Here is a 12,130-nt window from a genome sequence, read left to right as displayed (position 1 = left end):
GTTTTTTGCACTCCGGTTTTGGTGAATGTTGCACCCCGGGGCGCAGCGGACCAATTGTGTGAATCTGCAGGGCTGCTCGGCGACACAATCGGAGACATGCACAGGACGGACAACAGCCGCGGACGCGCTCTGAGAAGTGGAGAATAAAGGTAGGATTTGGAGCTCTGCAGACATGTTGGGGTTTTTTGTCTCTGGATCGCCGTGAACGCGTCGTTCAGATTCATTACATGTGATGTAAATATGCAAACGCGCCGGTGATGTTCAGTTCTTCGCGTGCGCGCTCCTTCTGCATTCACAACTTTGCATAAGAAGGAAAAATCCCATATTCCTGCATAAGATTTTGTTGAAATGATTAAAACACAGATATCGATGTTTTTTGGGGTGTTCCGCGGGATGTGTGAGGTAAAAAAAATACTCGAATGCTTCTAATATTGTTGTTGCTTGAGATGTGTGAGTGTGAATTATCGTTAAAGACTGCGGAGACAAACGTTATTCGGCTGTTTTGCTTCTCTGTAGCCATGAAAGTTTAAACCCAGCGCAGTAACTGTGCCCGTCTTGTCTCACGCAGGCACAAAGCGAGGCTTCTGCCGAGGAACACAGCTGAGCACCAAAGAGACAAGAGAGCAGAGTGCTGATGCGCAAGTGAGAATAAAATCACAGTTAAAGCTCCTGATGCGACTGCAAACTCGTTTTCTGGGAGTTTGAGGGAGTTTGAAGACAGTACTTAACGTTATCAGATAATTAATTAGACACCACATAAGCCCGGAAATCAATTAATTCACAAATCAATAAATCCATAGTCTGGTGTAACAAGAGCCCTTCCAGACTGTTAGCCCGGCTGTTGAACAACAATAACAAGAGAAGAGCAGCAACACACGGGGCAACACATCCAGATTTATTTGTTGAAATTGAAGATGGATGGGAGTCTAGAGGAGATGTCCCTCCACAGCCACTCGGATCTGGTTCACAGCCAGGACGGCAGGGCCATGCTGCACTCGCGGGACCTTTCAGCTGCTTTCCCCAGGCCTTCCCTTGGGGGCCCCTCCATGTCTCTGGAGCACGAGCCCCGTCCACCGGGCTTCGACCACTCCATGTCAGCGCTGGGCTACAGCGGCGACTCCCCGTCCAGCTCGGGCAGCACCTACACCACCCTGACCCCCCTGCAGCCCTTTGACGACAAGTTCCACCACCACCACCACCATCACCACCCCTGCCTCCCAGTCAGCAATGTCATCGGCAGCTTCACCCTCATGCGCGAGGACCGAGCACACCTCAGCACCAACTTCTACAACCCCTACGGCAAGGACCTGGCCATGTCCCAAAGCCTGTCGCCCCCCTCCACAGGTTCAGGCCTGGGCTCCTCCATGCACGGCTACGGCAGCTTGGGCAACAGCCCAAATGGCAATGGCGGCCAGATGCTCCACGGGGGCTACGACGTCCACGGGGGGAGCCTCTTCTGCCGGACATCGGATTTTGGACGGGAGATGTCGCCGCCAGGCCTAGGAGGAGGCGATGTGTCGGTGGGGCATCAGCTGAACAAAATGGAGGCTCACCAGCACGCCCCCAGTCACCATCCTCACATCTACAGCCAGCACTACCAGCCCCACCATCACCCGAGCCAGCAGGCCTCCAAGATGGGCGAGCACCTGCACTCCTCATCGTCCGCCTCGTCCTCGCCCGGAGAGGGCAAGCTGCCGGGCGGCGGAGGTGGTTCCGGGGAGGAGATCAACACCAGGGATGTGGCCCAGAGGATCATCACCGAGCTGAAGAGGTACAGCATCCCCCAGGCCATCTTCGCAGAGAGGGTTCTGTGTAGGTCACAGGGCACACTGTCTGACCTCCTGAGGAACCCCAAGCCCTGGGGCAAGCTCAAGTCCGGCCGCGAGACCTTTAAGAGGATGTCCCGCTGGCTCCAGGAGCCCGAGTTTCAAAGAATGGCCTCGCTCCGGCTGGAGGGTAAGATCTGGCTTTGCTCTCTATCTGCCTCACACACACATGCATGCACACACTCACGCTCATACAGAAACCACAACAACAAACAGACACACTCTCTCCCCTTGTTTTCCCCAAACGCCTTCCTTCTCCATGTCTTCCAAAAAAAAAAATCCTCCTCTCCAGCAATCAGTATGCAGCTCAGGTTGAGACATGAGGAAAAGCAAAGGCATCATACTGATGTTTCCCTTTTTCACAGGGCTGCGAGTGCGCTACTGGTTTGTCTATTGTCTCAACAGCCCGGATAATAAGAACTTAGCAGCACATTGAGGACAGTTTGAGCAAGAAAGGGCCATATGTGCCGTTCCTTTGTTTACTTTGCTCCCAAACAGCCCCTATTGATTTGTACAGTAGCTACAATGAAAAAGCCACAGACATTTGCCCTCCTCTTAAATGAACCATGAAGATCAGCGTGAGCAGCGGTTGGCAATTTAATCGCTTTTGAGCCCACAAAATAATTTGTGCAGATATGCCATTCTGGAGCGATTGATTAATTCGAGCAGTGATTTATATCTGCTCGGCGCGCGGCTGAAGTTGAGTTGGCAAGGTAGCTGATGCAAATGAGACTTGAGCTTTTGCCAGGCGTCTTTTATCAACGTCGTCACCGAGGCGATCGCCGCAAGGCTAAATACAAATGTTGTTCTGCTCGGAGGCAGCACCTCGCAGGTATATCTGAAGAAAAACAAGAGGCGAATGTGGTCCTCAGAGCTGAATCGATTAGTCGACCGACATGTGTTTTATAGTCAGTTAATAAGATTCTCTTATGAAGCAAAAATCGTAAACATTAGCTGCTTCCAGCTTCTCAAAATGTGACGATCTGCTGCCTTTTTCTGTTTTTCTATCCTTGTAAATTCTTTAAATGTTTGGGTTTTGGATTGTTGGTCAGACAAAACAAGCAATTTGAAGATGCGACTTTGCAGGATTTGATCACTTTTCACTATTTTCTAACATTTTATTAACTTAACTTGTAAAATTATTTGGAAAAATAGCAAAGAAGTGAGTAGATAGTCTAGAAATCATTTGTTGCAGGCCTGGTAGTATTTCTCCAGATCTCACAGGGTAAAGATTTTTTTTTTTTTTTTGAAAGGCACATTGTAATCTGCTGCTTGACATTTAATATTCTTTGGGGATGCGGATTGAAGACACGACAGCACGCTGTACAGTGCCGTGTTACAGTGTTGTCCCTCCACAGGGACCAAGGGCCCATCTGATACACGGAGCACAGAAAGAGATCCAAGTGAACACAGTAATATGAGACGAGCACAGACGAGTGTGTGTGTGTGTGTGTGTGCGCGCGCGCTCACTGCGGGGGTCTGCGAGCAGTACGTGTGTGTGAGCCTGCCCAGTTGATCACTGCTTTTCGCTCTCTGTCAGCACCTCGACTGATTAAGCCGACCAACACAATAGGGTTCATAGGTAATGATTGTGCACTCTTGCAATCCCTTCACAATTATTGATCTTTGATTGTTCGGCTCTGTACATCCACCATTCAGCAAAACGTTTCAGCAATCGCACCCGGCCCTCTTATCTAAAGACGAGTTATCTCTGGGTTTGTTCTGTAATTTGGCACAAATGCTGTTTGATGAATCCAATCCCGTGACGTGCGAACGCTCTGTATGCAAAACGTGGCTTCCTGTCGCACAAAAAACCCAATCTTCCTCATGATAAGACAGCCCTTTGTTCGTCTGAGCAGATTTCTAATCATCAATCATCCCTCCTTCTCTTCCAGCATCCTTGTTTCTTCAGCCTTACACAAACACAAACATTATTTTAACGAGTCGGTCCTCCAAGTGAGAGCAGCCGATCAATCAGGCTCATAAAAAATTAAAGTCCTTACACAGAGAAGTGTGCTTATGTTTGACAATGCTGCTCTCTCTCTGCTTCCACACACTCTGAAATTGCATATTTAGTTCTTGGCAAAGCCACAATTTGGACAGCTCGGCACTTTTCTACATAACCTACTTTCTGAAGGGGGTTGTTGTTTTTTTTCCCCCCACTGGCCAACCCCCTTTTGTTTAATTACAAGCCTCTATTGATTTCCATGGGAAAGAGCAGCACGCCTTGCCCACACACACCTCGGCCGCATCGGCGAATCGAGACTGGAATTAGAATGCGTGGTGCCCTGTGCTCCCCGGTCTGAAGACAGCTCAAGTGCTCTCTGCTTCACGCCTCAAGTTTTAAGATGATCCTCCTTAATGCAGCACTCGCTTAAACACATAGAAGGCCCTTCAGTGTCAGCCAGCAGCGCCGTGCTATCTCCATAACTGTGTCTCTCGTAGACGCGGGGCTGCAGAGCTCTGGATGCACAGCAATTATGGAATGCGGTTGCAGCCATTTTGTCTCTTCAAATAATTGTCTTTCTTCAGAGACATTTTGCTAAACACGGAGGAGGTGATCCCTGGGATTTATCTGCAGTATTTATGTGTGTGTGTGTGTGTGTGTGTGTGTATACTCTATGGATTACTGCACTGTATATGAGATGCATCTCTTGCCCAACCTCAGGCTGTGGAGGAGGCAATCAGGATTTAGTCAGAGAAGAAGGCAGGATAAAGACCACACAGCCATGTTCGACACTTAAAGTCGAGGAGGGGGGGGGGGGGGGATCAGAGACTATAACTTTAAAGATGATGGCCGAAGCCCTTGACTAAAGGTCTAAATGAATAAGAAAGGTCAATGCGGTTTACGTGTCGGCTCCAGTGCCTGCACCACCCCCACAGTAATGAAAGCCACAAAGCCTCGTCCACCTCTCGCCGCGTACAGTTCACATTCTACTAGCGAGGCTCAAAGGTCAAAGCCGATTCCATTTGCATATCAGGAATCGTAAACAGGCCGCCGTGGCCGTAGCTGCGCAACACCTAACAAACACGGCCGTTGTTTTTCTCTTTTGTTTTTTTGTTTTTTTTCATCCGGCTCTTGCAGCTACCCCCACTCTGGCGCTGAAGGGGTTAACCAGCCTCTGTGGGTCGAGGAGTCTGAGCTGCACAGATTTAATCAATAATTTCTATCAGCCCCTGGCCCAAGAAATCAGCAGGGGGTGGGCTGGGGGGCTGGGGGGTGGGAGTGGTGGGGGTGTGTTCTGGCTGGGAGGGGGGGTGTAGGTTGAGACGCCGGGGGGTAGGGAAAGGGCTTTCGATCACGTTTCAGCAACACGAGACAGGGGCATACATCATGATTAGGGGCTGTTCCCACGATCATAAGAAGCCTATAGGGGAATATTTATGTCTGCGGGAGTAGCCCCAGCGCCGGGGATTTATAGCATGGTAATTGTGAGCCTTTTACACATGATTACAGCATAAGGAAGCATTTACTTAATGGTCGGCGTTATGATCGTCAGTAAGGGAGAGAGCTGAGGATGGGATGGAGGCGAGGAGGAGGAGGAGGAGGAGAGCGGCAGGACACCCTGACTCCTTCAACGAGCCATAAATCCACGCTACAAGCAAGCTAGCCAGCACTATCATGTCATTCCTTTCATTACTACATGAGCCGAGAGTGCACCGCTGTATATACCCTCTATAGCTGCAGCCCACCTCCCAACCCCCAGCCCAGAAATATTGATGGCGGGGATGGTGTAACGCCCGTGAAAAATGTAGCATTTTGAAAAAAAAAAAAGATTTCACTTGTAGTGATATTGACACGCCTCTGACATCTTGGCCTGTTCAGATTTTAATGAGACGTGGTTCGATAACTCTCAGAAATGCAAACGAGCTCTGGATGCCTAAAAGCTAACAGGCACCTGTAATCTCAAGTTGACAAGAGCGCATCCCCGAGTCAAAACATTTCCTTCTGATAATGATTTTAGGGGAGAGCGTACGCGGGGAAATCACGGCGAGATTTATTCATGTCCAGTTGAGTACTTAAGTTTCAGAAACTCAGCTGGATGTCAGAGCAATCAAAGTCTGACGGCGCCGCAGCTCCCCACCCGGCGCCTAGGCGGCTGTTGTGATGGCACTCGTGTGGAAAAGACGGCAGTAAGGTCACACTTATTTCTCGAGTGCTCTGCTAATGAGAGAAATTCGCCGCTGTGAGTTTGAGGAGCGAAGAGCCGGTCATACAGTAAACATCAGCAGCAGCCCTCGCTGTGTGAGATGTTTCTCAATGGGAAGATGTAAGCCAATCAATTGAACTTGTCAGTGCTGTTTTGAGAGCGAAAGGCAGCATCTGTGGTTTATATAATGTATGTTTGTAGCATGTGTGAGGTTTGATTGTGTATCTGTGTGTGTTAGGGTTTAAAATACAGGATTTCAAGGTTATTGTTCGCGGATATCTCCATCTAATCAAGTCATTTTTGTCAATAATGGAGTTCCATGAACACTGTTGTCTTAAAAAGTGAAGGAATCTTCCGGTGCAGCAGGATTATTTCAACCAGTTTCCACTAGAAAAAGGCTTGTTTCAAGAATCCAGTGCTGGGTTCTTCTCTTATTTCAAAATGCAGACATTAAGTTCTGGAGAATTGCTTGAAAAAAGCTAATTTGAGTAGGAAGCAGGTTTAAATAATCGTACTGTTTGGGAGATTTTGTCACTTTTTGTAAGAAAATAAGACATTTCAGGCTGTTTAATACACAAACATGACTTGTTCACATGAGGGTTTTTGTTTGTTTTTACTGTGAAGGCTTTTCACCTGTTTTTCTGGTTAAGGTTTCAGTGTTCACCCCACATTTTCATTCCTCTGAGGGTGTGAAAGCTTCTGAAACAGCATGTCAAACACAGTGGACATTATACTGTAAATTAACAGGGTATTAAAAACAATAATAGTATTAATATTGAAAACATTGCACCATATTAATTAGAAAAAAGTAAATATACCTTTGTTTGCAGCTTCCGGACCTCCAGGCCAGTGTGCAGTAAAAGCATAGCATCTGCACCAATCCTCTGCTCCTCCCTTACTCTCTGTGTGTGTGTGTGTGTGTGTGTGTTTATTTGCGTGTGCACGCCCTGTTGTGTTGTGTGCACGTACACCAATGCTTACACTTAGAAACGCATTTGATACCATCAGCAAAACAGTCGCTCAACCGCACAGTGCTGATTGAAAACTCTTAAAAGTGTGCATTTAGGTAATTGCACGACTCCCCCAAATATGTTTTAGTCCACTTAAGGCTTCTAAACACCCTGGGCAATGCCGAGTCTGCTTGTTTCACTCACCCCTGACGTAACCCGCCTTTAATAGAAAATAAATTAGTTCCCCCTAAAGTGATTATTACTCACTCACTGCCGCCACATGTAAATGACTTTTATGAGAAACTAATGATGTTGAAGTGTCCACTAAGGGAAAGGGAAGCGATGGACAGAGGAAAGCAGAGAGAGGGTGGGGGGAGGAAGGGGATGGGAAGTTGGCTCGGTACACAAAGGCAGAGGTTGGTGTTGTGTTTCCTGTAAATACAGAATTACAGCTTGTTAGAGGTGAAAGGCTCAGCGGTGGATATGCAGAGGAACATGCAGCCTGAATTCAAAATGCTCGTCTGATTCTCAAAATGGATCTGAGCTCAGCCCACACACATCAGGCTATTTTTCCTCTTCACTGAACAAAACTGCCTTTTTCTTCTTTTTCTCTTTTTTTTTTTTTTTCCTAAATTTCAGACTTTTCGTGAGGAAATATTGATTATATAATTGGGCTGGCTGCCGCAGTTACAGTGGTGTTTAACCCAGACCCTGAGTTTTTATGTCGTGGTTAGTGTAAGCAAGACTGACATTAAAAAAACTGAATACCAGAAGACTTCATCACCTCCGTTACCACTTAAAAAGTTTGTATTTGACACAGATCTAATTTTACAAGGTATATTTACTCTCTGTGGACCACAGTATGACAAACAGCTACACAGATATATACTGACTAAAATCTGGTAACTTCAGCTAAATGTCAGAAAATCTAATTCATAGTTTTGAGGAGCTGATGTGTTTTACGAATCTGTAAATGAATGATTTCATGTTTCTGGAGTTTGTCTCTTGCTTCAGCCTCTGCGTTATTGTCCCTCGTGCCTCTGAATTCAGATTGCGGTTTAAAATGTAAAACGGACAGACACCGGGTCCAGCCGGTATCCATTAGCGCTCTAATAGATTTAACGACCACCTCTTATGACAAATAAATTGCAGAAATTACATCATAGCAAAAGAAAAAGAATGTGAAAGATTTGGGCTGAAAATGATTACTGTTGCGTTCACTGGTCCTTGCGCAAAACGAGAACTTCACTGTGCTTCTGTGTACGTGTGCGAATGTGATTAATTTTTTGGAAGACCGCCATTGTCAGTGGATGACGACACCAGAGTTTTGCACTTTGTCTTCAGGCCAGATTCATGTAAAAATATGCACTGTTTTCCAAATGGGAATGAGCATAATGAAAACCACGAAGAGCTTTGGCCTGGATGCTGTTATCTGTTTTATCCCAGCAGCCTACAGCAGCTCACTGGCAATAAGATGTGAAAGGTTGAACATCTTGATTCCTTTACTGCACAATGAAACAAGTTGCTGATTCATCTCTTTTAACTAATCAAAGTTGCTTAGCTAATCTGTTTTCTTTCAGCAAATCCACTTTCCCTCAGCTTAATCCATTTGTCCTAGTTAGCCAGCCAGTCTGTTAGCTAACCTGTTTCCCCTTTCCTTTTTTAATTTATCTTTTATCCATCTGCCTGCAGCCTGCAAGAGGAAGGAGCAGGAGCAGAGCAAGCTGGAGCGCAACCAGGGCCCGAAGCGCACCAGGCTGGTGTTCACGGACCTGCAGCGGCGCACGCTCCTGGCCATCTTCAGGGAGAACCACCGCCCGACCAAAGAGCTGCAGGTCACCATCTCCCAGCAGCTGGGCCTGGAGCTCTCCACTGTCAGCAACTTCTTCATGAACGCCCGCCGACGCAACCTCAACAAGTGGGCGGACGAGGGCCGTCCCTCCTCCACGGGTTCCTCGGGCTCCAGCGTTTCCTCCTCCGCAGTGTCCTGCAGCACGGCATGATGACGGACCGCCGAGGAGGTGTGGTGGGGAGGGCGCTGAGGGAGCAAGGGGGCACATAGACTGGTCTAGGCAGAGATCAGCCGTAATAAATGTCCTCCTCGTTATCAGAAGGAGCGACGGAGCCAGCTATTATAGATGATTTTATGAAGATGAAGCATTTTCCCAAACCAAAGTCGATCGCTCCCTTGAAATAGAAGGGGGCGATACCCAGAGTGATATGATCGCAGGACGTGAGGTCCTGCTTGTATAGTCAAGGGTGCAAAGATGATTTGACTCAAAGAAGAGTCACACCCGTACATAGACACCATCTCATTGCATTATTTTGATTATCTAGATTAGAGATAATGAGGGTATTACAAATCAGGAGAAAGCATATTTTGGTGTACCTTCAAATCTATTGTCATCTCTCCAAACGTGACGAATCAAGAGGTGCCATTTGCTCACATCCGGAGAGCTCCATTGTGTATCTTCTTAATCAAAAGTGTTCACCATCATCCAAAGACGTTAATCCTCTCCCAACGTTCTTATGGTCCTGTTTTTCCTCAAGAATCAAGGTGAAAGAGGAAGAAAAGGCATTTTTTTTTACTTCCCATTTTTTTTCTGAAGAACCTAATACCAATTTCTTAGCATGTGTTTCCATGGTGATAGTTCCCAGGACTGTATGGCGTTGTTCCAAGTTCGGAGCCTGGAATTATCAGGAGGGCTCTGTAGCGTCCGCGACTCCCAGCTGTCAATCATTTACCATCAACAGGAGCCTCTCCTGTGTTTTGTGAAGACGGCCCCGCCTTGAATGAATCAGAGTTTTCGAGGGGGAACCGCAGTGCATCTCGCCGTACGCCAGGACAGAATCAATAAACACAAGCAGGCCGCAGAAACAGACTCGTTGGTGCAACTGTCTAGCTTTAAGACTCTCACTGAGCTTCCAAATGAAAGCTCCACAGCCATTTTCTGACTCCAAATCAAGCCAAAAAAAAAAAAAGAAAAGTTAAAAACGCGAAGGCTCCGTGGGGAAGAGATACACCTGACACAATGTATAGTGACATTGTAGTATTTTTTTCCACTCATTTCCAAACAACTGTACACACCTCTGCTCCATTATGAAATCTTTTTTTTACAGATGTCTAGAAAATGGAGGAATGTGATTCTTTCAGCCCTTTTTGTACAGATTTCAAGCACATCGCTCTATTTATAGAAACACGTTGGAAGTGCGGGGCAGTTTGTTTCAGCCCTGCTGACGTACAAGGTCATTTTTTTGGTCCACAAAGGAACGGCTTTAACATGCCTCCTTATAGCCAATAGTGAAATCAAACCAAGAACGTTTCAAATGCAATTGCTGATCTGATCAATGTATTTATTACTGCATTTGTGTATTTATTGTTTTCTCCTTTTCTTTTCTCTCTATTTATTTGGTTATTTATTTATGCTATCTATATACTGTAAGTATTTATTTAACAATGCTCTGTATGTCTGTGTGAAACTGAAGACTTTTTCTGATGGGCACTTTTAGCTGTAGAATCCCATCGTAATACCAAAGATTAACATTGCCTCCCTGAATGTACGGCCTGAATCCCTAAACCCAGTACCTGATCCCAACCTGATCCCGACCCGATCCAGCCCGACGCACCCAGTGATGTTACGTATCTCTCTCTATCTTTAAGGCCTGGCCTTTGTTTTTGTTGTTTTGTAGAATAATGGGGATTTCTTTACTCTTGCAAATGTCTCTGCAGTCAGCTCTTAACGCCAAGGCCAAAGCTTGTTTGAATGTTGTGATAATATTTATTATTAATAATACTATGAATAATACCAATAATAATAATAACGATTATGATGTGGCATCCCATAGGTTCACAGGTTGCTTGTAAAGTTGTGTTCAGACCAACGCCATCTGGCGGAGTGTGTTAAGTGTCTGGGGACCCACTTAAAGCGCCATCTGAAGGCCCCATAGAGTACGAGTCCTTCAGGGTCACATGCAAACATGCATACTGTGTGTCTGCCTGGGGAAATGCATGGTTGTGACCCCCCCTCTCCCATCTCCCTCTCTTGCCCCTTCCCCAGTGCAGTGCAGACACTCCTGTCTATGTCCAACTCAGTGTGATCTCACCGTCCTCCACATGCCAAACCCTTCTGCCAGTTGTCTCAGTTCCAAGAGGATTTCTTAGGGTTCGTTCTGGACCTTAAGGTGTGTTCCTCATCTTCTGGGGATCTTGGGTCTTTGTTCCATGGGTTCTTAAGGTCTTAGGGTTCGTTCCTGGCCTTCTGGGGTTGTTAGGGTATGTTCCTCATCTTCTGGGGATCTTGGGTTTATGTGCCTGAGGTTCTGTAGGTCTTAGGATTTGTTCCTGGCCCTTTAGGGTCTTTGGGTTTGTCCCTGACCTTTTAGGGTTCTTCTGGTTCGTTCCTCATCATCCAAGGATCTTTGATTTTGTTGCAAGGCCTCTTGTAGGCTTTGTCCCTGACCTTTCTAAGGGCCTGTGAGTTCATTCCTCATCTTGCAGGAGTACGTGATTTTGTTGCAAGGCTTCTGGGGCTTGTGGGTTTGTCCCTGGCCCTCTAAGAGCATTGGGGTCCATTCTTGATCATATAGGGTTCTTGGAGTTAGTTCCAGATTCTCAAGGATTCTTAGGGTTCCCCCAGCAACTTGCACAGGCACAAGCGATTTGATTTGCCAGCGTTTTGCAGTGTGGATGCCGAAATCAGGAGAAAATCACCCAAGATCTGATTTAAAAGCTGGTTTAAAAGCTGCCAAAGAGTGGCGAGGCTTGCTTGGCCGTTTTCCACCCTCTTTCTCTCTATACTATATATATCTCTCTCTTTTCTCTCTCTTTCTCTGTCTTTAACGTTGGAAGGGGCAGATTGCCGGGGCCCCCTTCACAGCGTGCACTTGAAAGACGGGCGGTCATGAAAGAGGCCATCGACTTTTTCACGGACTTCAAAGGGGAGGCTTTTTTCATCCTGTCTCCTCTCTGGGTATCTGGTCTGGGGTCCGCTCTTGGCCAGACCTGTGGGCTTTAGGGGGCATTCAAAGGGGGCGGGGGGAGATCAGAGAGGAGGCTGAATCATCCAGAATGAGGATGGTGGTAGTGGTGTGTGTGTAGGAAAGGTGGGAGGGGGGGTTGCTTGAGGAATAGGAGGTGTTGGAGTACTGGGCCGTGGAGCTGAATTAAACTTTAATGAGCAACAATTGTAAGCATGCTGAGAGC

General features: G+C 46.8%; 1 protein-coding gene across 1 annotated transcript; it reads left to right on the top strand.

Annotated features, from left to right (window-relative positions):
• The first annotated feature begins 914 nt into the window (after positions 1-914).
• onecutl (one cut domain, family member, like) lies at positions 915-8,930 on the top strand. Its single transcript, XM_041943217.1, has 2 exons — positions 915-1,956; positions 8,620-8,930. The coding sequence occupies exons 1-2, from the start codon at positions 915-917 to the stop codon at positions 8,928-8,930; spliced, it is 1,353 nt and encodes a 450-aa protein (XP_041799151.1).
• The last annotated feature ends 3,200 nt before the right edge of the window (positions 8,931-12,130 follow it).

This window comes from Chelmon rostratus, chromosome 8 (assembly GCF_017976325.1).
Source record: "Chelmon rostratus isolate fCheRos1 chromosome 8, fCheRos1.pri, whole genome shotgun sequence".
In the NCBI taxonomy this organism is placed as follows: Eukaryota; Metazoa; Chordata; class Actinopteri; order Chaetodontiformes; family Chaetodontidae; genus Chelmon; species Chelmon rostratus.
Note: the sequence above shows the minus strand (reverse complement) of the source record. Positions and strands in the feature narration are given on the sequence as shown.